Here is a 25,300-nt window from a genome sequence, read left to right as displayed (position 1 = left end):
AACGAACACTAAAACTTATTGCCCACTACAAAATAATGCTATAACAATACTCAGCAAACCAGTAAGAAGGCTAGGACAAGGTGAATAACATGTGCAAAGCTGCTATTTCTTATTTCCCCAGACATTTTCGTTTTTCAGTGGCGTACATTGATGTCACTTAGCTGCGCTAACGACTCCCTATGGCCGCCCTAGCTACCGTCCTTATGCCAATAAGTACCCCATGCATTGCATTAGGTAGTTACACTCCGATCTGCATGTACCATGATCACTCGAACACTACCAATACGATTGTCAACACACACACACACGATCTCCGCTCTGCTTGTGGTCGATCCTGCAATTGCTACTGCAAATGCTGTTATACGTTTTAAGAGGTTACCCTGTCCACGAAGCCGTGTAGCAATGCACTGGTCCGGATGGTATGGTATGCTGGGAAACAGATGCTCAACCTTTCTGGGAAGAATTTACAGCTGCTCCTTGACCTTTCCAGCTCGAATGGTAATTTCATTCACAAACTTGCCCTCTAGCGCTCCAGTCGGAGGATGCACCGCTGTTTGCTTATTACGTTGACTATATCGTCCGTGTTTCTAAGCCTCGATGCCAGTGCAGCGGCGCAACATTCCGAACCAAGCCTCGCCATTGTTTCCAGCTCGCATCGTCTCGTAGTTCCAGACAAGATCGATATTGTCCCCGCGGTGAGATTCTTGAGAGCTGGCCATACGGCGCCTGATGAAGGCGAAGAGAGAGCGGGGCTCTCCGTGTCCATGGCCGAGAAGGCTAAAACGTTACTCTCCTCGTCGACAATCTCCACCGAAAAGCTCCAGAAATGGCTCAGCAGCGGCAAAAATGCAGACACTGTTTTCTCGCGCATGCAGCTTACCAAGGCTGGGGATGACCTGCTTTCTAACCCACAGTTCTCCGTGTGGATCAAGTACGTGGATGATTTGAGCGCCAAGTACCCAGCCAAAGCGACGTCGGCGATCTCGACGCTGACGACTCAATACGGCGATGATGCACTGTATAAATTGCTTGAAGCTGCCAAAGAGGTCCCAAGACAAGAAAATCTCGCCACCAGGCTGCAAGCCGAGCAGATGCAGCACTGGGCTACCGTCGGAAAGTCCCCTGACGACGTCTTTCGTCTGTTCGATCTCCAAAAGGCAGGAAATTCCATTCTCACAAACCCGAAGTTTACCTCATGGACCACATATGTGGACAACGTTAACGCACTGAACCCGGAGAAGGCAGCATCAACGATCCCAACGTTGACAACTTACTACGATGATGATATACTGTTCAAGATGCTTGATGCCGCCAAGAAGTCGGACGAAACAAAGAGCATCGCCACCAAGTTGGAGGCCCAGCAGCTTCAGGGATGGCTGAAGAGTGGGAAATCGCCGGATAATGCGTTCGCTCAGATGGGACTTAGCAACGTGGAGGATAATCTGCTGGCGAGTCCGCTTTTCAGCACTTGGGTTAAGTACCTGGATGATTTCAATGCGCAGTACTCAGCGAAGGAAACAACTCTGTTTCATGTTTTGACGAAGAGGTTCGAGGATGAACCTTTGGCAAAGATTATTGCTTTCGGAAAGACACTGGACAGTACGAAGGCAGTCGCAGCAAAGTTGGAGACCCAACAGAGGCAAGTCTGGCTGACTAGTGGTAAATCATCGGACGACGTCTTCACGCTGCTGAAACTTGACAAAGCACCAGACAATTTCTTCGACAATCCGCTGTATAAGACGTGGGGCTCGTACATGAACCTCTTCAACAACAAACATCCGGGGAAGCAAACGAACTTGTTCAAGACGTTAACGACCAAGTGCAAAGACAAACCATTGATCAAAATCCTCGAGGAGGCGAAGAAGTTTCCGAATCTCGAAAGCACTGCCAGCAAATTGCAGACGGAGAAGATCCAGAGTTATCTCGCCAGCAAGAAATCTCCCGATGAAGTCTTCACGCTGCTCGGGCTCGGCGATGCATGGGATAATGTTCTTGGCAACCCGCTGTTCAAGGTTTGGCTCAACTACGTGAAGAAGTTCGACCGAGAGAACCCAACGGAGAAAACTGATTGGTACTTGGCACTTCATGCGGCCTACGGTGATGGAGGAGTTGAATCGATGGTTAACAAGGGGCTGCAAAACCCAAGCACTGTGAAAATTGCTGAAAAGGTGCAGGGAGGACTGCTGAAGCGCTGGCTTATCAACGAGGAGTCTCCAGATGATACCTTCAACTGGATTCTACGATATCCCACGACGAACGAAAAACTTTTTGCCGATCCACGTTTCGAAACCTGGGCCAAGTATCTGAGTGACTTCAACCAACAATACCCCGACAAGAAAACAAATGTGATCAATGGTTTACGAACCAGCTACAACGATCGATCTCTTTTGCGAATGTTCGATGCGACGAAGAAGGTCCCGGGTATGGAGAAACTGGGCACAACCTTGGAGAACGCGATGCTCAACAAGTGGGTGAGTGAGAAGAGAATCCCGGCAGAACTTTCCAAAATGCTCAGTGGTGTGGATACCGCTGATGAAATGATCCAGCGATACATCAAGATAGCCAACTTAGTGTAGGGAAACATCGCGCAAGTCCGCTTTGGATGATGATGCAGCTAATATTTGGTCATGATGATACCGGTAAGTGGCCTTCTATTTGATGTGTATGTTTCCTATCAATGTAGTAATAACATAATTGATCTCGCTCGTCTGTCTTGGTGGGGTTGTATCCAGTTGATCTTGTAGCGTGAAGGTGGAAAGGTATTCCTGCATCGAGTCCGGGGTTGCGTTGGGTTGTTTTAGGTGGAATTGTCGAGTCTTGTGTGTGTGTTTGCCAGTGTTTAAACTGCTTCCAGGTCCGCTTTTGCTGGTGTGCTCCATTGCACGACGAAGAATCGCTGTAGCACATGACTTAGTTCCTGGGCGGGGCTGTCGCTCACGGTTGTCTCTGGTTTTGCACTGAGGGTTTCTGAATTGTTTTATCAACGCTAATGCAGGTAATATTTCGACGCTAACCTCAATAGTTTTGTAGTGTCACTGCAATGGACATGGGAACTGCTCTTTGCTTTGACAGGTTGACAGGCAGTAGCGTACTCCGCAGGTTGTGCACTTTTTATTAATAACTCATTGTGGTGGTAGCAAACGCTTGCCAAGGGTCTTGCGAGCGCAGGCACAGCGTGAAAGTGAGCTCCGTTGTCTATGCTTATGATCCTGCTTCCCTGGCCTTTGCATTACTACATGTACTGTTGTACTGTACAGACGTTCCTCTAGGTCGTGTAGGTTGTAATGTAAGCAGCTGGAATATCATCCATCGAAGGTGCTTAATTAACTATGGAAATTATCCGTTCGTCCAATGACGCCCCCAAAACGCACCATCGGCCTCTGCTGCTTGCGGCCAATGGTCTGAGACCAGCAGGGGAAAGCCAGTTCTTGAAGTCTTGTCTCTAGTCACTTGTCCGTCATCATGATGACGGTGCTCACTCATGAATGTGTTACCTGTATTTCAGGATATGGGCTCAAACTTAATAAAGAAAACATAACATAAAACTCGTTGAGACAGAGCATATTATCCGGGTTCTACTCGAAATTTCCGCGCGTGGCTGATTCAATCGACCCTGACAAAGTGCTTGACATACTGGTGGACACGGTGCCGCTGCGCGGGACCTCTACATGTGCCTGCCGGTTATACACAAAGCGCCCGTCATAAAATCCCTTCATCTTACTATGCAGTAGGCATACCCAAGTACGGGCTCGACTTGGTAGAAAGCCACACAGTTTGACATCGATCGATTCCCAAATGGCTTGGAAATTATCGTCCTGAATCGGAAGGGTCTCTCGATTCGCTGCATAAGCTGGTCCTTTCATCACCGCTGTGCTACAGTGCTACGTTATGCGCACCTCGGTGTTCCGATACCGCGTCATATCTGTTTATCGCTGCTGGTGGGTTATCGCCCACTATTGTGGCTGACTGCCCGTAGCGCTGCCAGCGAGGACCGGGGAGACGCAAGTCTGGATCGGAAGATAAGCTGGGCGTTATGTTAGCACAAGGATGGCGACTAGGACGGACATAGGAAGTCGTTAGCGTAGCTAAATGATACCCATGTACCTTCACTGAAAAACGAACACTAAAACTTATTGCCCACTACAAAATAATGCTATAACAATACTCAGCAAACCAGTAAGAAGGCTAGGACAAGGTGAATAACATGTGCAAAGCTGCTATTTCTTATTTCCCCAGACATTTTCGTTTTTCAGTGGCGTACATTGATGTCACTTAGCTGCGCTAACGACTCCCTATGGCCGCCCTAGCTACCGTCCTTATGCCAATAAGTACCCCATGCATTGCATTAGGTAGTTACACTCCGATCTGCATGTACCATGATCACTCGAACACTACCAATACGATTGTCAACACACACACACACGATCTCCGCTCTGCTTGTCTGCAAATGTTTTTATACGTTTTAAGAGGTTACCCTGTCCACGAAGCCGTGTAGCACCGGATGATATAATGGGAAACAGGCCCCGCTATGCTCAACCTTTCTGGGAAGAATTTACTGTCCGAGCCAGCTGCTCCTTGACCTTTCCAGCTCGAATGGTAATTTCATTCACAAACTTGCCCTCTAGCGCTCCAGTCGGAGGATGCACCGCTGTTTGCTTATTACGTTGACTATATCGTCCGTGTTTCTAAGCCTCGATGCCAGTGCAGCAGCGCAACATTCTGAACCAAGCCTCGCCATTGTTTCCAGCTCGCATCGTCTCGTAGTTCCAGACAAGATCGATATTGTCTCTGCGGTGAGATTCTTGAGAGCTGGCCATACGGCGCCTGATGAAGGCGAAGAGAGAGCGGGGCTCTCCGTGTCCATGGCCGAGAAGGCTAAAACGTTACTCTCCTCGTCGACAATCTCCACCGAAAAGCTCCAGAAATGGCTCAGCAGCGGCAAAAATGCAGACACTGTTTTCTCGCGCATGCAGCTTACCAAGGCTGGGGATGACCTGCTTTCTAACCCACAGTTCTCCGTGTGGATCAAGTACGTGGATGATTTGAGCGCCAAGTACCCAGCCAAAGCGACGTCGGCGATCACGACGCTGACGACTCAATACGGCGACGATGCACTGTATAAATTGCTAGAATCTGCGAAGAAGCTCCCAAGGACAGAAAATCTCGCCACCAGGCTGCAAGCCGAGCAGATGCAGCACTGGGCTACCGTCGGAAAGTCCCCTGACGACGTCTTTCGTCTGTTCGGTCTCCGAAGAGCAGGAAGTTCCCTTCTCACATACCCGAAGTTTACCTCATGGACCACGTATGTGGACAACGTTAACGCACTGAACCCGGAGAAGGCAACGTCGATGATCCCAACGTTGACGGCTTACTACGGTGAAACATTATTATTCAAGATGCTTGATGCCGACAAGAAGTCGGACGTAACAAAAAGCATCGCCACCAAGTTGGAGGCCCAGCAGCTTCAGGGGTGGCTGAAGAGTGGGAATACACCGGACAGTGCTTTCGTGCATATGGGACTTGGCGATGTCGGGGATAATGTGTTGGCGAGTCCGCTTTTCAGCACTTGGGTTAAGTACCTGGATGATTTCAATGCGCAGTACTCAGCGAAGGAAACAACTCTGTTTCATGTTTTGACGAAGAGGTTCGAGGATGAACCTTTGGCAAAGATTATTGCTTTCGGAAAGACACTGGACAGTACGAAGGCAGTCGCAGCAAAGTTGGAGACCCAACAGAGGCAAGTCTGGCTGACTAGTGGTAAATCATCGGACGACGTCTTCACGCTGCTGAAACTTGACAAAGCACCAGACAATTTCTTCGACAATCCGCTGTATAAGACGTGGGGCTCGTACATGAACGTCTACAACAACAAACATCCGGGGAAGCAAACGAACTTGTTCAAGACGTTAACGACCAAGTGCAAAGACAAACCATTGATCAAAATCCTCGAGGAGGCGAAGAAGTTTCCGAATCTCGAAAGCACTGCCAGCAAATTGCAGACGGAGAAGATCCAGAGTTATCTCGCCAGCAAGAAATCTCCCGATGAAGTCTTCACGCTGCTTGGACTCGGCGATGCATGGGACAATGTTATTGGCAACCCACTGTTCAAGACGTGGCTCACCTACGTGAAAACGTTCGACCAGGGGAATCCAGCAAAGAAAACTGATTGGTACTTGGCACTTCATGGGGCCTACGGGGATGGAGGAGTTGAATCGATGGTTAACAAGGGGCTGCAAAACCCAAGCACTGTGAAAATTGCTGAAAAGGTGCAGGCGGGACTGCTGAAGCGTTGGCTTATCAAGGAGAAGTCTCCAGATCTTACTTTCAACTGGATTCTACGACATCCCACGGCGGACGAAAAGGTTTTTGCCGATCCACGTTTCGAAACATGGGCCAAGTATCTGAGTGACTTCAACCAACAATACCCCGACAAGAAAACGACTATGATCGATGCTTTCAGAGCCAGCTACAACGATCGAGCACTATTGCGAATGTTCGATGCAGCGAAGAAGGTCCCGGGTTCGGAGAAACTGGTCACGAACTTAGAGAACGCGCTGCTCGACAAGTGGGTGAGTGCAAAGGAAACCCCGGCAGTACTTTCCAGAAGGTTCAGTGGTGTGGTAGCCGCTGATGAAATGATCCAGCGGTACATCAAGAAAGCCGACGCAGCTGGAAACATCGCTTAAGCACTGTACACCAGTACTATTTCGACGCCAATACTTTATACTCTTGTTCAAGCTTTGGATTTTCGTTCTTTGCAAAAGCTACGCATAAGGAATCATACTGGACTGTAGTGAAGGAAGTTCTTTCGTTGCCGAGGATGTTCGAGAGTCCCGACAGCAAACCAAACATATATGAGGGAGGCTGGGGTTTCCTCGTAGGGCCACCACTTCAACAGATACTACGGAGTAAGTACTACTTGAAGTACTACGTAGCAGCTCTTTGCTTTGAAGTTGTTCACTTAACGCAAAGGGGGGCGTCGTATTCGTGAAGCTGGTCATGAAACTGGCCACGTTGATGTGACGAAGGAACTGGATCAAAAGTTGTAGCGGTGACGTCTTACTGCAGTAGTTTTCACAATATGGTACGAATATCCCAGGAGTAATTAGCAACTTTATTTTTTACTGCAACACAGGCTACGTGCCTTTCAAACACCGTACCCAACGACGACAAAGCTTCAGTTTGTAGTATTGATATGCTACCTTTTTGTTTGGCAGTCGTGTACGCTTTGCGCATGTACCCCAAGGTGTTGCTACCGGGTGCGCTGAACTGGAGGGGAACGGAAGTTTGTAAAAGATTGAGGCGAGCATTGAGTTATTTTTTCACAGTACATACTGACAGTATGCGTGGAAGTTACGTAACAAAACCAAGATTGAGTTGCGCACTGCTGAATTAAGCGCCCTCGATGAAGCGACGTACTCCAGTGGAACAGTGGCTCGTGTTTGTGCTGTAAGCATCATAGCGTCAACCTTTTTTTATGGATTATCTCTCCATATCCAAGTATACTAATGTTTCTAACCGTATACCAAAGCATCATTTCATGAGAAGTGCTTGAATTCTGCACAGTTTATCCAAAACTACATAGTAATGTGCTGTCTTCAATGATCTTCTGACACGAAACGAAGTATTTGGTAGCTTCACGTTCACTTTAAGTCTTGTCGGGGTAATTTAAAATATGCAAACTACGTGACGCAACCGTCCAAGTCGGAAGGTTACCACCGGTCTGATCCAACTTGAGAGACCTGAATACAGCGTCCGATGATTCTCCAGGCTTGGAGTCGGCCCTATCATAGACCTGAGATAATTCGCGGCCGTCTGGAGGCTACAATTCTTCATTCCCTCTTCGCCGTCCGAGTCTTCGTCGCTGTGGTCGGTTGTTCTGGTCAGCAACGTTCATGGAGGTTGTGAACTTGGGTGTGCAATCTCTGGAGTAGCATCAGCACTTGTAAGAACGGCGACAGCAATCAGAAACATGAGAATGGAAGGTGCATAGGGGTCCTAAGAGAGCAAATACGATGCCTGTAGCGAAGTGACAAAGGATTCGAAGCGGCCGGGAAAATATTCAAGGTTTATGCATTTTAGACGGTCAGATGTTGTATCTACATCACTGGGAGGTAAATTCACGCATTAATCCGTTGAGTTACTTGGGGAATGGTTAGCACCCACTATAAATGTTGAGTAATAGTAAAAAATGCGATATTCGCTCTCAGATCATTGGTCTACAAAGACCGCAAACAGCAGAGACCGAGGGTGCGTTTTGGGGGCGTCATTGGACGAACGGATAATTTCCATAGTTAATTAAGCACCTTTGATGAATGATATTCTAGCTGCTTACATTACAATCTACACGACCTAGAGGAACGTCAGTATACATGTAGTAATACAAAGGCCAGGGAAGTGACACTATTACATGTATGGCACGTGTGCAGCCAATTGGCATCGTTGGTTGGGTCACTACCCAGTCCAGGAAGAAATAAATCGAATCGTGCCCTTCATCGCGGCGAGAAAATCTCCTACTATCACGCCTAATTTTATGGCAGCGACAATTACAGACTGGTCAAAAGATCTTGAAGACCCCATGCAAGTTCTGTGGACTATTTGAACGACGTGCACGCAGTTCATGCTATGAAGAATTCGAAACAAAGAAATATTTGACAAGGAAAATGCTCACACCAAAGCAGCAGAGCAGATAGTTTGGAATGCAGCTGACTTTCAAACCATGGCCGTTATCCGAGCTTGGACGTCGAAGGCAGAAACTTACGAGCAAGGTTTCCGTCTTGATCAATGCTATATTGTGTTCAAAGAAGTTCCGCCACAAGGCAGGCTATATTTCTGCAGGCATAAAGAAATCCACCGAAACGCAAGGAGCTTGGATACTGCTGAGGCCGGACTAAGTAAATTCGACTGGAATTGAAGCAGTAGGTATTCATTCTGTTGCCGAGTCGAGATCGGAGAGGGTTTTGGCTCAAGAAGTAATTTCTGCAGCCCTTAACGAGATCCGGCAGCTCACTGTCCCCAGCACCGTACACATCATCCTCCAGGGAACAATCCCATCAACATTTCGCCCCGAGCCCAGAGATATATTCAACAGAATCAACTCATACACGTGAGAAACGACGACGATCAAAGCAGTAGCGGCAGCAGCCGAATTGATCAAGCTGTCAAGGTCAGACAGAATATCGATGGGCATCTTCAAATTCACCAGCCTACAGCCAAGACTCCAAGAATTGCTGAGAAGCAAATGCATTCGGAATACCAGTCCATCCTGGTCACCAGATAACACCGCGATCAGGCTCAGCCTTCAGAAACTACAGGAGACTATAGTTATAACGTAACATAATAGAGATTCTCTCTCCCCCCTCCCCCCCTCCTCCACGTTCATAACCTCCACTCTTGCTTGTTCAGATATTGCTCACCAGAACAACGAACCCGCGAAGAGATTCTTAAGAACTGACCAGACGGTGGAGAAGGGTGAAGACTCGGACGAAGCGGAGAGACTGTACATACCTGGGCTCGAGACGGCCACGAACTATCTCAAGTCGATGATCGGGCCGACCGTTGCCAGCCCAAAACAACTCAAGGCCTGGCTCGTGGGTGAAGAATCTTCGGACGACGTCTTCAAGTTTCTCAAGCTGGATCAGGCCGGAGTCAACCTCCTTACGAACCCCAACTTGGACGGTTGGGTCACATCTTGTAATCGTACAGTTTTTTTTCGTTCCGGTACTTGACCAAGCGGTGGACTTTGGGTTAACAAGCAGATTATTATCCTGCTGTGAGCTTCTTCAGACTTATATATATGTATGTAAATGTTGTCAACAGCGATGAAGCTGTGATACAATCCAGGAAAGAGCGACCCAAACTCATGCACGAAGAATGTGGCCACAAAGTCTGATTTCGGAGCACTTGAAATGGCAGAAGTCCGAATTCGTATGAGACTGATTAATTACTGAATCCTCTTCTCAAAATTTATGTCCAATTGCTCATTTTGAGCGAAGCAAGACCATCAAAAGCAACGCTTTTGAACGACACAGAAGCGAATTTCTGGCAGGTTTAACTCCCGTCGGTCTCCAGCCGCCGGTCATCCGAATTTAATTTTGATCATTCAAAACTCACGAGCGATATGAAGATGGTCGCTATTATACTCAGTGTACCTCAGCAAGCAGATATTTCAGTGTTGGTATTTCGTGCATTTAGCAGAGAACATGATAACACGATCCTGAAAGCAAGCATTAGAAAACTGTTATCGAGAAGTGCTACCAAATCGTCAGCGTCCCCAAACTTTGAACTCTGTCAACATTTCAGTATTTGACGATGCCATTACTGGTGCAATTTGAAGAACTCGTTGTATCCGCGCCAAATCTGCGCATCGGGGTTGGTCATCCAAGTCGCTTTGTTCATCTTCAGTATTTTCCAGATCTGCGACGGTTTTGCGCCTTCACTTAGCCACATGGCGAACTGCGCCATCTGCAAGTCGGTAGCCATTTTACGCGTGCTGGGTACGTGTTTCGCAGCTTCAAGCGCTTTCGCGAGCAGCTCGTCCCCGTAAGATATCGTCATAGTCTTGACCAGAGTTGTTTCCTTCGCAGGATTTCCCCGGTTAAACACGTTCATGTAGGTCACGAAGGCGTTCAAATTCGGACTGGTTAGCAGCTTACTCACTCCTTCGTCGAGCTTGAGCAGCTCGAACATGTTGTCGACAGATCTCTGATTCCTCGGTCTCACCTGCAATTTCTTGAGGATGTCATTTGCACTGGAGGTCTTCTTCACCGCTTCGAGAACTTTTCGAAGAGCTTCATCGCCATTGTGAAACGTCCATGTCGTGGCCTTCCCTGAGACCGTCGAGACGCTTGAGATGCTTATCGTCCGTTCTCCGTCGTCGTTTTCATCGCGCTTTCGTAGCCTCCTTTTGACGTCAAGATCGTACTGGTCGGCAGAGACTAAGTCACCCAAACCCACCGTCGAATCCGTAGTCGCCGAGGTAGCTTCACTGGCTACGAGTAGAACGGCATTAAACAGCAACGCAATGAAGAGGGAACGCATGGCAGTGAAGTCGTAGTCGCTCCCGGAAATTAGGCAAGTTGAGAAGTGAGGGAAATGCCGTAAGCATAGCTGCTCTTTTATACTACTGTAGTATTGTGATCGGCGACTGTTTTGTCCTTTCCAAATGTCCTTTTAATTGGACCTTCGAGGGCGAGGGTAACGCATTAATTTAAGGCAATCCGTGATTGCAATCGGGGTATAATTCGGAGTTGTCAATATTAAACAAGGTCGGTTATGTTGTGTGGCTTTGCGGTAGAGATGGAGCCACCAGTCATTGTTCAGAATTCCCTAGGTGTACTCGGCAGATTTTCGCTGGAGAGCAATAACGCTACACTAAGCTTAATTACCACCAGCCGTACCTGCTTTGCGTATTGGCTTGGCTTCATGAAGAGTTTCATGTCGGGCCAAGTCGTCTTCGTAGAGTAGCTATTCAGAGCCGAGATCACCTTCGCCTCAGCTATTGACTAGACCTTCTCAAAGCTATCATGCTCTTCGTCAATCCTAGTTCTGCTAGTCTGTCACAACTCCCAATCCTTACTTCGACTCTCTGCCTTTATATATGTTGTGGACGCTCCGAATGCCCAGCCAAGCATGGGTATTCTAAAGGAGTTACTTATAAATCGGCTGGAGAGGACGCTGATAAAACAGACTTCAAATCTAAGAATTAACATCTAACATTAAGTTGAGCCCTGTTTATATAAAGCAAGTCGGGGGTTGCGTTTCTTAATAGCGCTGTAAATCGGATGATTTGCAAATTTATAGGACATTGTGCATGGCTTTCACAATAACTAGTATTAATACATGGATCGTATTAACGTACGGAGTCTCCCGAAATTCACCAGATGTTATCATTGATAACATCTGGTGAATTTCGGGAGACTTATCATACATGAAGGGCCCGAGATGCTCCTATGTACATGTATCAACATACTAGTACCTTCCAGTGATACTACATAGAGAGTGAATCGTGCCACAAGATGAATCACTTAGTTTTGTATGTAGCCTATTTGGTGTCTTTTTTTCTATCAACAATGTCAGGAGGGGGTGAATGCCAACTCGCTCGGAAAGCCGAAACAACGCCTGCGGTTTAAGATCCGTGTGCGTAGCACGCGGGCTTAAACCCAGGATCAAGCATGGTCACATTGCTTGGCTTAGGGTTCTGTCACCGCGCTCCCAGTGGGGTGAGGTGAGGCTTGAGTGTAAATTGCTTGTCGGCATCTCCGATCTTTGTGATTTGCAGAGAGATGACATCCGTTTCTCATGTTGTGGCAGTATTCTCTGCCATACTACATATCGTGCCCCTTTGCTGTTTGTGGTGGCCATTCCTCCCGCAAAAGATTCACAGTGTACTTTCAGTATTTCAGTTCGCAAATCCCCTCGCAACGCCCAAATCCAAACCAAACCACCATGCGTCTGCACTGGATCGTGGCTTTGGCCCTCGTCGGGAGCGTCAATTTCGCCTCCGCGTCAACAATCTCGCAGACGACCGCACAAACATCTCAGACGGTGGCTCGCGTGCTCAAGGCTAACCGAAACGAATTTCCCCTCAAGACGCTACTGAGGGCTGACAGCGCACACGATGAAAATGGCGAAGAACGAGCGGTCAGCGTCTCCGGTCTGGCCGGCGCGATTAAGTCGAAGACGGCAGCGTTCAAGGAGAGCGCCAAGCTAAAATTGTGGCTAACTACGAGAAAGTCTGCGCCTCAGGTTTTCAAACTCCTGAAGATCGACGACACGATAAATGACGTGCTGACGAACCCGAAGATGAACGTTTTGGCCAAGTATATCTCGATGTACAACAAGAAGAACCCCAACAACCAAGTGTCGATGGTTGACGTGCTCTCGGCTCGTTATGGGAGAGAGGCAGCCGTGGCTAGGATGCTCGTCAGGGCGAAACAATCTGAAGCTACGACGAGCCTGGCCACGAAATTGCAGGCTGAACAGGTCGCGGGCTGGCTGAAAAATGACAAGTCTACAGACGACGTTTTCAAAATCCTGCTGCTTGACGACGCAAATGCCAACCCTCTTGGGACCCGGCGCTTGACAGCATGGCTGAACTACATGTCCGAGTTCAATCGACTGAACCCTGAAAAGAAAACGACTATGCTACAGACGTTTTCGGGGAACTACGGTGGAGATGAAGGTGTGGCAAAGCTTCTTTATGCTTCCCAGTATATGGATGGTTCCGAGACCATGGCGAAGAAGTTGGAGACGGCACTCTTCATGAAATGGGCTAAGGAAGGACTGAAGCCAGGTCAAGTCACGAGGAATGTGCTCAATCTGAACGACAACAAACGGCCTTACGCGCCAATGCTAAAGCGCTACCAGGCCTTCTTCAAGAAGAAAGTAGATTAGATCCCCCATTCAGCGTGGTTGAGCGACGTCTTTACTTTTGTAATGTTCGGAGACTGGTAAAGCAGGCTCCTTAAAAATCGCACTCTTATACTCAAGTAGGACGACTGGTCTGCAAAGAGAAGAAACGATGTGGGCTACTTCAATGAGTAAACTGCGAGCGATGGAAAACGTGGTACTCGCTTGCTGTTTATTTCCTTACGAGCTACGCACGAGCGCGCATTGGGGAAGGAGAGTGTACAAACCAACCCTACAAACCGAATTGCATGTACATGTATTATAATCAAATGGTCAGTGTATAACCATTATCCGGGTACGATGAACGGAAGCTGGAGATTCTTGCAGCAGTATAGGGTTGTAGGAACAAGCAAAAGTACTCCTGTATTCGCCGATAATATCACGCCATAACGATTTCTACGAGCTGGAATGCCCTCCACAAGAAACAAACATGATGATCCCGACGTTGGTGAGCGAGAGCGACTGTTAGATTTCGGTCAGATCCACATGACGACTGAAAACGGCTAGAATTTGAAGCATGCGCAGTTTGCAATTAGCGCCAAAGTGCACAAGTGGCTCAGGGATCATCTTCGGCGCCTTCGGATCCGGATCTTTCTTCTCGGCGCGAACTCCCCCGCGTGGTGCCGAGATGGAGAGAGGAGGTGAGCTCTATGCGACGGGCACGGTGTCGGCTACGTTTGCCACACAAGAATCAGCCTTGGTGTGTGGGGCCTAGTGACCTCTGCGCGTTTTCAAGATCAACACCAAGGCGCGGCGGACCTGGCGGACCCTTCGCGTTCAAGATATAGCTGCCAAGGCACAGAGGACCCGGTAAACCCTCTAGTACTCAAGACTCACTACCAAGGCGCAAGGGCAAGGTGACCCCTCACGCTCAGCTCAGCACCAACGCACGGAGAGCCTCGTGTCCCCCTCGTGTCCAAGATCTCACACCGACAGCGCTTGGGGCCTGGTGAGCCCTTCGCGTTTCCGTTCAAGCACCAAAGCACATGACCCTCTTGTTTCCATGTGTGCCATGCCGAATCACCCGGCCTAGACAAAGAATTTCCGGGCTTAAAAAGCCCCCAGGGATCTCGGGCTTCGACGCCCCAAGCGATACAGGAGTCTATAGCTAGCAATGACTAACGAAATAGATGATCCTCTCTCTCCCCCCCCCCCCCCATTGCATTGTGAACGTGTCCCGGGCAAAAGTCTTCTACACATGGTATCGTGCCGAGTAGCTACAGTCTAGTGGTGCAGGGTCAGCGTCCCATTCTCGCCGTTATAAGTTGACTGCTCAATTGTTTGTTTCTCGCGAAAATGGACAATATGCATCCTCTCCTGATGGCCCCACATCGTCAACTCCTAAAACTCCTGCGAATACTGAGCCAAGGAGGCGTCACTCGCATCTTCCTCACCGCCTAGATTTCCAATGGAGGTCTCAAGACGACGTGTAACACGGTGTCTCGTTGGGGCCGATGGTTCAGGGGTACATGTACCGAGTTAAGTGGCCTTCTATTTGATATTTATGTTATTCCTATAGAAGGTATTCCAGCATTGTATCTGGGGTTTTGAAAGTTGAATTGTCGGGTCGGGTGTGTTTTCGTCAGTGTCCGAACTGCTTTTGCTGGTGTGCTCCATTGCACACCAAAGAAACGCCGTAGCTTGTGGCCTAGTTCCTGGATGGGACTGTCGCTCTTTGTTGTCTCTGGTTTTGCACTGAGGGCCTTCTGGATTGTTTTATCCACACTGTCAATGTGGAGGTACGTCTCTGCTGCGCCTCCGAGATTCTTGAGTTCTTGGAGCGCTTTGCCCAGGATTTTCACCGCGTTGGCTTGTCTGGTTCCTTGGGTCGGGAACCTGATGCTTGATGCTGCCCAAATTACCAATCCAAAGGTTGGTCATCGTTTCTACAGGATTATCAGGATCTACCTTGTGCTGTCTGAAGGGATAGTGTGAGCAGGATCGACGGGAAAAACTCAGTCTCTCTCGAAATACCAGGTCATTAGCTGGGAAACTAGCTCATTTAGCGATTTGATCTCTTCCGAGTCCATATCATGTTCATAGACCATGAGAGTCACCGTTGCTCCATGCATTGTAGCCAGCCACTGGTTCCACGTTAGTTCAGACTTTGAAGAATCTATACCGCGCTTCTTGACCTTAAACGGCATCAATTTAGGCCATTCAGCAAACTGAGGTGTCTCCACACTCCAGACCCCGTCGTTCTTTATTGCTTGCATCTTCACACGAGGAGAGAACTGTTCCCACTGAACGAGCTTCCGCTAAAAGTGATATCATTCAGCTGACATATCACGCTGGTTGATCGATGACTTCACGATGGGCCGTTCAAGCTGTTGGTAAAGCCCAACATGTGTAGCTGTATAATATATCCTGTTGTCGTAGGAGCCACTTGTTGCCTGGGTCGCCGAAGGAGCCGCCGTTGCACAGAACCACTGTGGCTGGTACAGTCATTGAACTTACCGTCTGTCCCGCTGGAGCAGGCGCTTCTTCACTCGTCGGCGACAATCCGGACTGAGGAGAAGGGCTGCTCTTGTGCGGTATTTCATCGCTCGTCGGCGGCCGTTCGGGCGGAGAAGAGCTTCCCCCGCGTGACACCCCTTCGCTCGTTGGCAGACATTCGGGTTGACGAGAAGTCAAGTTGTATGGTAGCTTCGAGCCACATTTGCTTGAGTGTTTGCTCAAGGTCCCGTGCCACTTCGACGTGACCTGCTTGACATGCGATTCGGATCGCATCTTGGATACACGAGTCCCCTCTGGACTCTTTACAGACAATCTCAACCAGCCACTGGATGTCGCAATCTTCCAACTCACTAGTAGTGAGCCGGAAGATTGGAGTTGGTAGCACTTAGGCAAAGGAAGTCTTGGTTTTGTGTGTCGAGGTGCCCGAGATCACGTCTTGAAAGCACTCGGAATTTTGTGATTAAGGTGCCCGAGATCACGTCTTGAAAGCACTCAGAAGATTGTTATTAGGTGCCCGAGATCACGTCTTGAAAGCACTTGGAAGAGTGTGGTTAAGGTGCCCGAGGAACTACTCGAGGTCACCAAACACGTTAGCCCACGTCTGCTTGGCCAGAGCAGGAGTCGACTTTATTCCTTTTCTTTAGATTCCAGAATGAGCTCGCTCGCTCACCCACTACTCAGGTTCGTACCCATACTCTCTGCTACCTGGGTTCACTACTGTCTCGGTAATTGTTGAAGTTGCTGCTGTCGCTGGTCTGAACCCAGGTTAAGGCTGAGGCCTATTGAACTACGTGCTTGCACTGGATCATCATCTGTACTCGATACCTCACGAGACTTCATGGGAATCTCGTGACATGCCGTCCGCTAAGAAGAGACCCTCCTCGATTTCTTGCGCTCATGAAAGCGATTGATCAGGTCGCCTACATATTTCAAGTTTTCGAGGGGTTCCCAAGTGCGTCGAGCTTGTCCGAGCCACTTGACCTTGTACATGGTCTTGCCACGAATGCGCTTGTAGTCGACAATGTCCTCCACTAATTCTCCTTCAGTATTGTCCGGAAGCAGTACTTTAAAAGTCCGCTGCTCTCTGTTATCACTGTGAACGTACGGCTTCAAATAACTTGTGTGGAAGACGGGGTGAAATTTGACACCTTTTGGTAGCTTCAGTTCATAATAGTCATGTCCGAGGCGATTCACGATAGCGTACGGACCAATCCATCGAGCTCCTAATTTCTGTTTGGTTGTCCCAGCATGGTAGTTTGCAAGGTTCTCAGTTGACAGTAATACCTCCTCCCCCACATCAAAGGATTGCACCGGCCGATTGTTGTTGTAGTATTCACTCATGCGATCGGATGCTCGCTGGAGCTCCCGACGAACAGTAGCCAGTCGATCTGCCTGATTCTCGAGGAACGTCTTCCCCAAAGTCTGGCGTTGTCGCTCAGCTCCTGTTGCTTTCTCTTGGTTCATCCATCTCACTCATCTCACTCACAGACTCCAGATAACATTTGTCCTTGAGGCGGCTGAGCTTTCTCATATGCCCATTCAATCGCTCCACATTGACTGGGCTTACTCGTTTAAATGCTCACGTTCCTCACGAGCTTGATTTTCCCCAACCACCAGGCGCTCCAACATAGCGAATATTTTCGTGTTCACGTCGGTGTTTCCTTTTGGGCGCTTTTCAGGATGTTTAAACCAGCAATCCTCCACTCTATGTGGACCGCGACCGCAGTAACTGCAATTCTTGTCAGCTTTTGCGTTGGCGTTGTTGGTTCGCTCGCCATTTCCCGCTTTGCGTGCAACTGGCGGGGTTTGTTTGGGCTGTTGAGACAGAGCACCATTCCACTTTTTGCCTTTCGACTTGTTTTCTGTGGACTTGTTGTCAACGGAGCTCTTATCTTTGAGTTCCCACTCGAGAAATCCCTCCTGGATGGCTCCATTTAAGCCACGGGTTTTTTTCCTAAGTATCTCTCGTTTCATCGACACATCAGAGAGTCCATTCAAAAACAAATTCATTGCGGTGATCTCGTCAACTTGGACAATCCTATTTAGCTCTCGGAACTTGCCAACGTAGCCGATATAACCACCAGTTTGCTTAATTTTCAGCAACTTGTTCCTAATTTTTTCTTGGAAGTTAGGCTCCATGAATTCTGTCGACATGTCCAACTTCATCGCACTCCACAATTTTAGTGTCGATTCATCCGTCATGTATCGCTCGTACCAGACTAGTGCATTCTTTTGCACGCACTGATTAAGTTCCCATGCCAATCTGTCATCATTCTGGAGTAGATCGTATCCCTTTTGTCGGAAATACGTCTCAAACTGAAATATGAAGCTGTTTAATTTGATCCCATCGATATCTCCAACGAATATGGGAGGCTTCACATCCATCTTCCTTAAATTCAATCCTGGAGGCGCAATTGCCCTATTTCCAGTTACTCCACCACCAGTGAATCCACCATGCGTCATAACCGGAGTCGCTTGTGTTGGTGATTCATTACTTGTTGCTTCTGCAGGTGTGGCGGACATTCGCGGTGCTGCGGGTGTGCGTTGATTATTTGCCGCTTGTGCCAGGCGTTGCGCATCTTGCGCCATTTGACGCACTTGGTTGAGCCCTTCCGTCAGCTTTGTCATCCCTTGGACTAGCCCCGTCACTGTGTGATTCAAAGCTGCCATTTCTGTGTGGATCTCTGTTTTCAACTGACTCATTGTCGCGTTGATATTCGTGCTGAAAGCTCTCAGATCATCATGTGATTCATCAAACCTTGTCTCCAGGTGGTCAATCCTTTCATTTTCGGCGCTGCGACGATTTCCATCCAGCTGCTGCCGCACTGGCGCGGTATCGCTCCGCAACATTCTTCGCGCTGTATTTCTTGGTTGCATCGAAGCCAAGTTCTACAATGTCGCAATCTTCCAACTCACTGGTAGTGAGCCGGAAGATTGGAGTTGGTAGCACTTAGGCAAAGGAAGTCTTGGTTTTGTGTGTCGAGGTGCCCGAGATCACGTCTTGAAAGCACTCAGAAGATTGTTATTAGGTGCCCGAGATCACGTCTTGAAAGCACTTGGAAGAGTGTGGTTAAGGTGCCCGAGGAACTACTCGAGGTCACCAAACACGTTAGCCCACGTCTGCTTGGCCAGAGCAGGAGTCGACTTTATTCCTTTTCTTTAGATTCCAGAATGAGCTCGCTCGCTCACCCACTACTCAGGTTCGTACCCATACTCTCTGCTACCTGGGTTCACTACTGTCTCGGTAATTGTTGAAGTTGCTGCTGTCGCTGGTCTGAACCCAGGTTAAGGCTGAGGCCTATTGAACTACGTGCTTGCACTGGATCATCATCTGTACTCGATACCTCACGAGACTTCATGGGAATCTCGTGACACTGGACCACTTCAAGATGCCCATACTTGGCGGCGCTACGCAACGCATTCGCCGGCATCCGCTCGCTCCGGTTCGCGTAGAGCCATTGCACAACGACCAAGTGGCCGTTGGCCGCTGCACTGCTCATGGCGTGTTTGGTGCATCCTTCTGGTCGGTTTTCGTGTAGGAAGCGCACAACGTCGAGGTGGCCCTTCCCGGCAGCATAATCCATCGCCTCCGTGCTGCAAGGCTCACTGCGGTTGTCATGGATCCACTGCACCATATCTAGTCGACCACTGGCTGCTGCGTAGTTCATGGCTCGATACGTGCAACCTTCACTGCGGTTCGCATGCAACCACTGCATAACAGGGAGATGGCCATGTTCCGCTGCCGTGTCCATGAGGAATCGTCCACAGCGACTCGATCCTTCGTGGCCTTCACCCCATGAAGTGCGTCCTGGGTAGCACTCGTTCAGCCATTCGAGGACGTGCACGAACCCTCGAATGACAGCGGCCGCTGCCATGTACTGACCATTGGCCCAGTCCGGGTCGCGAGCTGCTGCATATTCCAGTGCTCGTCTCGGCAGCCCCAATCTGCACGCACGCCCAACTTTCTTGCGCGATGAGAACGGATCTAGGTACTGGTCCACAAGCGTCACGGCGTGAGACAGCGATCCCACGTTGCGCTTCGAGAGACATTCGCGACAGACAACGAGAGCTGTCGTGAGTTCTGGGAACTCCTGTCGCTTTGGGGTCTCTATCATCGCCACGTGTAAATCGAGAATGGAGCTACAGGCTGAAGTGCCATCTCGGTGGAGTCAGCAAGAGGCTTCATCCGTTTTTGCAACCGATCGAAACGGACATCCGCTGGATGGGATTTGCCACACTGACGTTTACTGGCGAGATGTGGTGGCTCAGCAATGTGCTGTCGCTGCTGAGGGTGAGCCGCACTCGCTCAAGTTCGTCAGGTACTCAAAGAACTCGGGCAGGTCGACAGTGACTCCATGTTGTGGGAGACAGATATGTTTGCTTAATGCGCTGGTAAGACGGCTTGGTAGGTTTGTCCACTGTAGTGAAAGCCACGCTTGTTAGTTCTGGATCTCGATAGGGTGATTGTTACATGTATTCTATTGTGCACTTCTAGTTTGTCATGTTGCGGCCTAGGAGGGCGAAGGCGCTAGTCTAGATGGGTCTCGTGACCGCTCTCCGAGGCTCACGACATCTCGCAATGCTGCTACGATTTGTGAGCTTGCCGGGACGGCAAAGCGCCTGGCGAGATCATCACGGTCAGCGCACGCAGCAAGTCGCCCGGACGGCAGTTCCACCACGTAGGCCAGTACGAAGGCAAGCATGGACCGCAGCCGAGACGCTGCAGTGTCATCGCTCAGGCTTTGTCCGATAGACTGCACAGTCACTTTGAGCACCGCCACAAACTTGACCACAAACTGAGTGAACACCTTCTCGACAGTTTCAATGCGTCCCTCCTTCATCGAGAGCAATTCGCACACAGCAAACACATCCAGTGACGATCCCAAAACCTTCAGGCAGAATGTGGTAGCTTGCCAGACGATATCCCACAGCACGAGACCAGTCATCTTCAACGGGGAAGCTGCTGTACAGCTCAAGTCACCAGCCGCGACGCACTCGGAGAAAGAGCTCGTGAACTCTGACAAGCACTGCAACAGTCCAGTCGTCTGGAGCTCCCACTCTGCAACACTGGGGATCTTGGACTCACTGCCGGCGTGCTTCGACATTGTAGCAATGCATCTCTTTAATGAGCGGTACCGCTGCTCTTCTTCGCGTAGCTGTGTCTCTTCTTGGTTGGCAGCGCCAGTGACAGGTGCTACAATCGCAGCCGTGGCAGCTGTCGTAAGCAACGACGAAGAACGAAGAGCGTTCACCGTTGTCTTGGGACCCCAGCCTGCTTCCTTCAGGAGACTCTTGTTCCTGAACGCCAGTCGCTTCACAAACTCAGTCTGGGAGCTTCTCGGTACTAAGGTTTTCAGAGCTCCGCGAGTTCGCTGCAGCGCCACGAACACGATTGAACTGGTCAGCGTTGGGTGTGAGGATGGCGGCATGAACGGAGGAATGGCCGCAGTAACACGATCTTCTCCGAGACGGAGAGCTTCTTGAAGTGCTGCGACAACAGTTGACCTCACCTCCTGACGAGTCTTCGAAGTGATCAGCATCTGGAACGAAGCACGGGCGGCGGTTGCAGCGTCTTCATCTTGTGTGGCTGTCCGTCCAATGGAGAGCAGCCCGCTCTCGGACGCACATCGATCGACCAGCACATCAGCTCGTGGAGTTACAAGTTGGGCCATGACGTGCTCACACACGTCTGTCGTCACGTTTCCCACAACAAATTCCACTACCGCCTTCAGCTTCGGATGCACCTTGAAAACCGCCTCGGAAAGCTTGTCGTTTTCTTCCTGGAGCGGCGATAAAGTGCCGGGGAACGCCGTTGCCGGTGACTTCACTCCGGAAGTGGCTGAGTACCCATCGTTGTCATGCTTTGAAGTGAAAGACGAGATACCACCGTTCTGGTCATCCTGGATCACCACCTGCAAGGGTCGGAGTTTGCGGATGGGTGTGACCAGCTGGCCTTTAGTTATTCGTCCGGTGCCAGTCGAGAGTTTCCTGCGTGGTAATGGCTGCGCACGAGTCTGAATGAACCCACGCAAGTCTTCCAGCTCGCTCACGCAGCTCTGGACAAACACTTGGCTGTACAGGAATGGCAGGTGATCTTCTCCTTCTCCATCCTCTGACGAGACTCCACCCTCCTTTGTGAGCGCCAAACGCACGTTAGACGGCGGAAGGAGTTCTTCAGACAGATAGTCGCCGTTATGTATGAAGCCAGCGTCCAGCTTCATTACGTGGAAGATGCGCTCGATTTGCATCGCAATGTAGAGTCCTGTCTCGCCCAGGGAGTTCAATCGCGGCGACCGATACAGGAGCTGCAGCAACACCACAAGTTGCTTGAAGTAGGTCGTTCCTGAAGACAGTTTATCCAGCGAAAGCATCGTCAGATAGTCACACAGCCACGGAATGCACTTGGAGATGGATGCCTGGAGGATGCTGTTCTCCAGCAACTTCTTAACGTCGAGACTGGAGTCGCGCGCCGCCTCTAGTGTGCTGATTCCTTCACGCTCGACAGCCTTGAACGCAGCATTTTGCTCAGATAGCTGGCGAATCGAGGACGTGACTTCCCATTGCGGCGAGAAGCGCAGATACCCGAGGAATTTTGCCATCACCCTGAGTCTTAACACCAGTTGTGTGAAGTTGTTCCGAGCATCAGCAGAGGGGGAGGTGTTTTCTCGAATGGCGTAGAATTGCCGCTCTAACTGGTGTTTGACAAGCTCGGAGAACTCGTAGCTATCACAGCTGTGCAGGAAGTGAAAGAAGAAGAGCTGGTTGTCCGTAAAAAAACTCTTCATCCGATCAAGCGTTGCCGTGAACTTTTTGGTTGCGTCGTCTTCGTTGGTGGTAACTCTCGTGTCCTGCCGGGGTTTCCATGGCGAATTGTTGTTTCCCTTGCCGCCAGTCCTGTTGTTGCTATTGCCTGAGCCGTTCGAGCCGGCGTTGTCACTACTGGTACGCAGATGCGGTGACTTATTCAAAGGCTTTTGGCTTGAAAAGCGCCGATGCAGCTTGCGCAAACGGTCCGGGTTCTTCACCACGAGTTTATCCTCCATGATCTTCAGCACAAGTTCCTTATCGCTTTCACCGAAGGGGTTGGAACCCACTTGCAGTAATTCCTGGACGAAGAATTTGGCGAACCACCACCTGTTCTCAGGAAAGACCTCAGCTAGCAACTCCCGCGCAAGCGCAATAGCTGCTGCTGCCACACCTGCATTCTCGATGCCGACGAGACTGTGCTGCTTCTGCTGGAATTGACGCAGTAAGCTGAGAAAGCCGTCCCGGACCTTCTCGCGGTTTGTGTACAGGAGGGATTCCGCCGGCGTCCGGTAGTGCAGGCGCGAGTCGGTCTCTTCGTTGAAAGGGAGTGCGAAGTCTCGCACGGCACTTGCTTTCATCTCAACTGGCAGCTGACAGCCGACCCGAGCACTTTCAGCCACTCGGAGCTCCTCGCGCTGGCGAGACACTTGGTCAAGTCGCTCCAACATGGACGAGCAGATGCCCTCGGCGTCGTGCAGGCTGTGCTCGACTAACTTGAGCAGGTCCGAGCCAAGATGTGTCAGCACCGGCTCAATCTCATGAAACACGATCTCTGCGAAGTCGAGACAGTGGTCACGCCAGCAAAACTCCGACGGAGCTTCGCAGTTGTTACCACCATCACTCCCCGGCTGCTCCTCATTGCTGCTGCAAGCCGTGCAATTGGCCCGATACAGCAGACTAATGAGCACCTGCAGCTCGGCGCACGTACTGCTCACAAACCGCTCTCTGATCAAAAACCCGTACAGCCTCGCCGCTTGTCGGTTCACCTTGAAGTCCGACGACGAAGCTCCCTTCTTCACATTAATTGTCTTCTTGGCGGGACTCTCCTCTTCCTGATTAGACGGGGTCTCCCTCTTCTCCTGCTGGATATGGGTCTCCTGTCGTAAATGGGTCTCTTGGTTCGATGTCTTCTCCTGCGACACTGGAATTTTCTTCTTGGGTCTCACCTGCATCACTCCTTCCTTAATCACCTGCTGTCCCCACACGTTGGTCCCGCCCATCCTCTTCTCCAGTAGCGACCTCTTGGCCCACGCGGGCGGGCGCGTGCTCTCTGACGAACCCAAAGGAGGGAACGCGATGGTTGCAGGAACCGGACGCGCCACCGATGTGGTCGTCAACAGGGTCGTCGTGATCCTCCGCTTCACGGGCTTCAATTGCGGGAACTCGTGCTCGAATGACTGCAACGCATCCTTTTCGATCTCAGGTTTGGTAGTTGGACCAATTTCTGGTGCGGAATGGTCCTCGGAGACCTGCGTGTTTGCGTGCAATTGCGTCTGCCCGTGCACAAAGTCCAGGAAAATGGGTACAAAGTCGTCCACGCGCACGCGCCCGAGCGGCAACTGGACGGAGGCGCTTCTGGCGCTTGTGCGGGCCTCGCATGACGCCAGGGGCCGCGCGGGGTCGACGCAGTGGAATTGGCGCACACTGTGCTGGATGCCGCGCAGCTCCACGTCCGAGAGACCGCCCACGGCCGCCCAGAGAGACGCGCCGTCCGATGAGCTCCGCGCCATTTTTTCGAAATTGGGCGGTTGCGATTGGTGGAAAAAATAGCGGGTGGACCTAAAACGAGCGCCCATTTTGACGACTTTTTGACCTGTATTTAGCAAGCTGGTTATGTTATTAGGGTTTGAGATCTTTATGCGATGCAGGCATGATAATATTTATTGAGACGACAGGTTGCTCTATCTTACTTAGGAAGGCAAAATGGGCGATTCCGGTTACCTGGCCATTTACTCACCCAAATGCATGCAAGACCCACTTGCAGTTTAATCTCGATTTGATGTCCAAATTGTGCTTCCAGTGGGTATTGTGTGGAACGAAGGTACCGGTGTGCGAAGTCATGGAAAGGGTGAGCTGAACGCACTCAGGATCGATTCGAGTAGAGAACAGGCATTCGGGCTTGCTTCGGTCCGAATGCATGACCGAGTTGTCGCCCGGCATTATTATACTTCGAAGTACATGTATTATTGTGCTTTGCAATCGTTTTGGGAAAACGAGATAGGATTTGGTGGATTCAAACGTGCCATGTGGTTGATTTACGATAAACCAAGGTGCATAAAATCGGGCTGGCGTATATTTACGCTAAAACAGCCATTTTTGTGCTTTTGAAAGGGCAATGACGGCAGGGTTGCAACAATTCAGTTGTCAGCCCCAGGCATCGTTAAATCTCACGCCAATCGAAAATGCGATCGACTGCATTACTAGGGCCATTCGTCATAGTCATGCATGTGCCTGCAGCACATGACAAGCTTTCAAGTGAGGGGAAACTGCAGAGTTCAATTCGATGCATCCTCCATGCAGATGGAGTTAGCTATTTGTATCGCTTGTAACACACTCTCACGAGAACTGCTTGCCATATTTACCTCCTAAAAAGCCCGCTAAACAACTACAACGCACAATAGAAGTA

The 25,300-nt window shown here is 50.0% G+C and overlaps 5 protein-coding genes across 5 annotated transcripts; 3 read left to right on the top strand and 2 right to left on the bottom strand.

Annotated features, from left to right (window-relative positions):
- Positions 1 to 542: 542 nt before the first annotated feature.
- Positions 543 to 2,576, top strand: KRP23_12694 (RxLR effector protein; the record flags this gene model as incomplete). The annotated part of the gene is made up of 1 exon (XM_067895988.1): positions 543 to 2,576. The coding sequence occupies one exon, from the start codon at positions 543 to 545 to the stop codon at positions 2,574 to 2,576; it is 2,034 nt and encodes a 677-aa protein (XP_067739602.1).
- Positions 2,577 to 4,640: 2,064 nt separating this feature from the next.
- On the top strand, positions 4,641 to 6,686 carry KRP23_12693 (RxLR effector protein; the record flags this gene model as incomplete). The annotated part of the gene is made up of 1 exon (XM_067895987.1): positions 4,641 to 6,686. One exon carries the CDS (start codon positions 4,641 to 4,643, stop codon positions 6,684 to 6,686), a length of 2,046 nt encoding a protein of 681 aa, XP_067739601.1.
- Positions 6,687 to 10,317: 3,631 nt separating this feature from the next.
- Positions 10,318 to 11,040, bottom strand: KRP23_12692 (RxLR effector protein PSR2; the record flags this gene model as incomplete). Its single annotated transcript, XM_067895986.1, has 1 exon — positions 10,318 to 11,040. The coding sequence occupies one exon, from the start codon at positions 11,038 to 11,040 to the stop codon at positions 10,318 to 10,320; it is 723 nt and encodes a 240-aa protein (XP_067739600.1).
- A 1,260-nt stretch (positions 11,041 to 12,300) lies between these two features.
- On the top strand, positions 12,301 to 13,395 carry KRP23_12691 (RxLR effector protein PSR2; the record flags this gene model as incomplete). The annotated part of the gene is made up of 1 exon (XM_067895985.1): positions 12,301 to 13,395. One exon carries the CDS (start codon positions 12,301 to 12,303, stop codon positions 13,393 to 13,395), a length of 1,095 nt encoding a protein of 364 aa, XP_067739599.1.
- Positions 13,396 to 20,378: 6,983 nt separating this feature from the next.
- Positions 20,379 to 24,404, bottom strand: KRP23_12690 (uncharacterized protein; the record flags this gene model as incomplete). Its single annotated transcript, XM_067883320.1, has 1 exon — positions 20,379 to 24,404. One exon carries the CDS (start codon positions 24,402 to 24,404, stop codon positions 20,379 to 20,381), a length of 4,026 nt encoding a protein of 1,341 aa, XP_067739598.1.
- Between the last annotated feature and the right edge of the window lie 896 nt (positions 24,405 to 25,300).

This window comes from Phytophthora ramorum (assembly GCF_020800215.1).
Source record: "Phytophthora ramorum isolate Pr-102 chromosome Unknown Phyram_PR-102_s0015, whole genome shotgun sequence".
Lineage (NCBI taxonomy): Eukaryota > Oomycota > Peronosporomycetes > Peronosporales > Peronosporaceae > Phytophthora > Phytophthora ramorum.
This window is presented reverse-complemented; position numbering and strand designations above follow the sequence as displayed.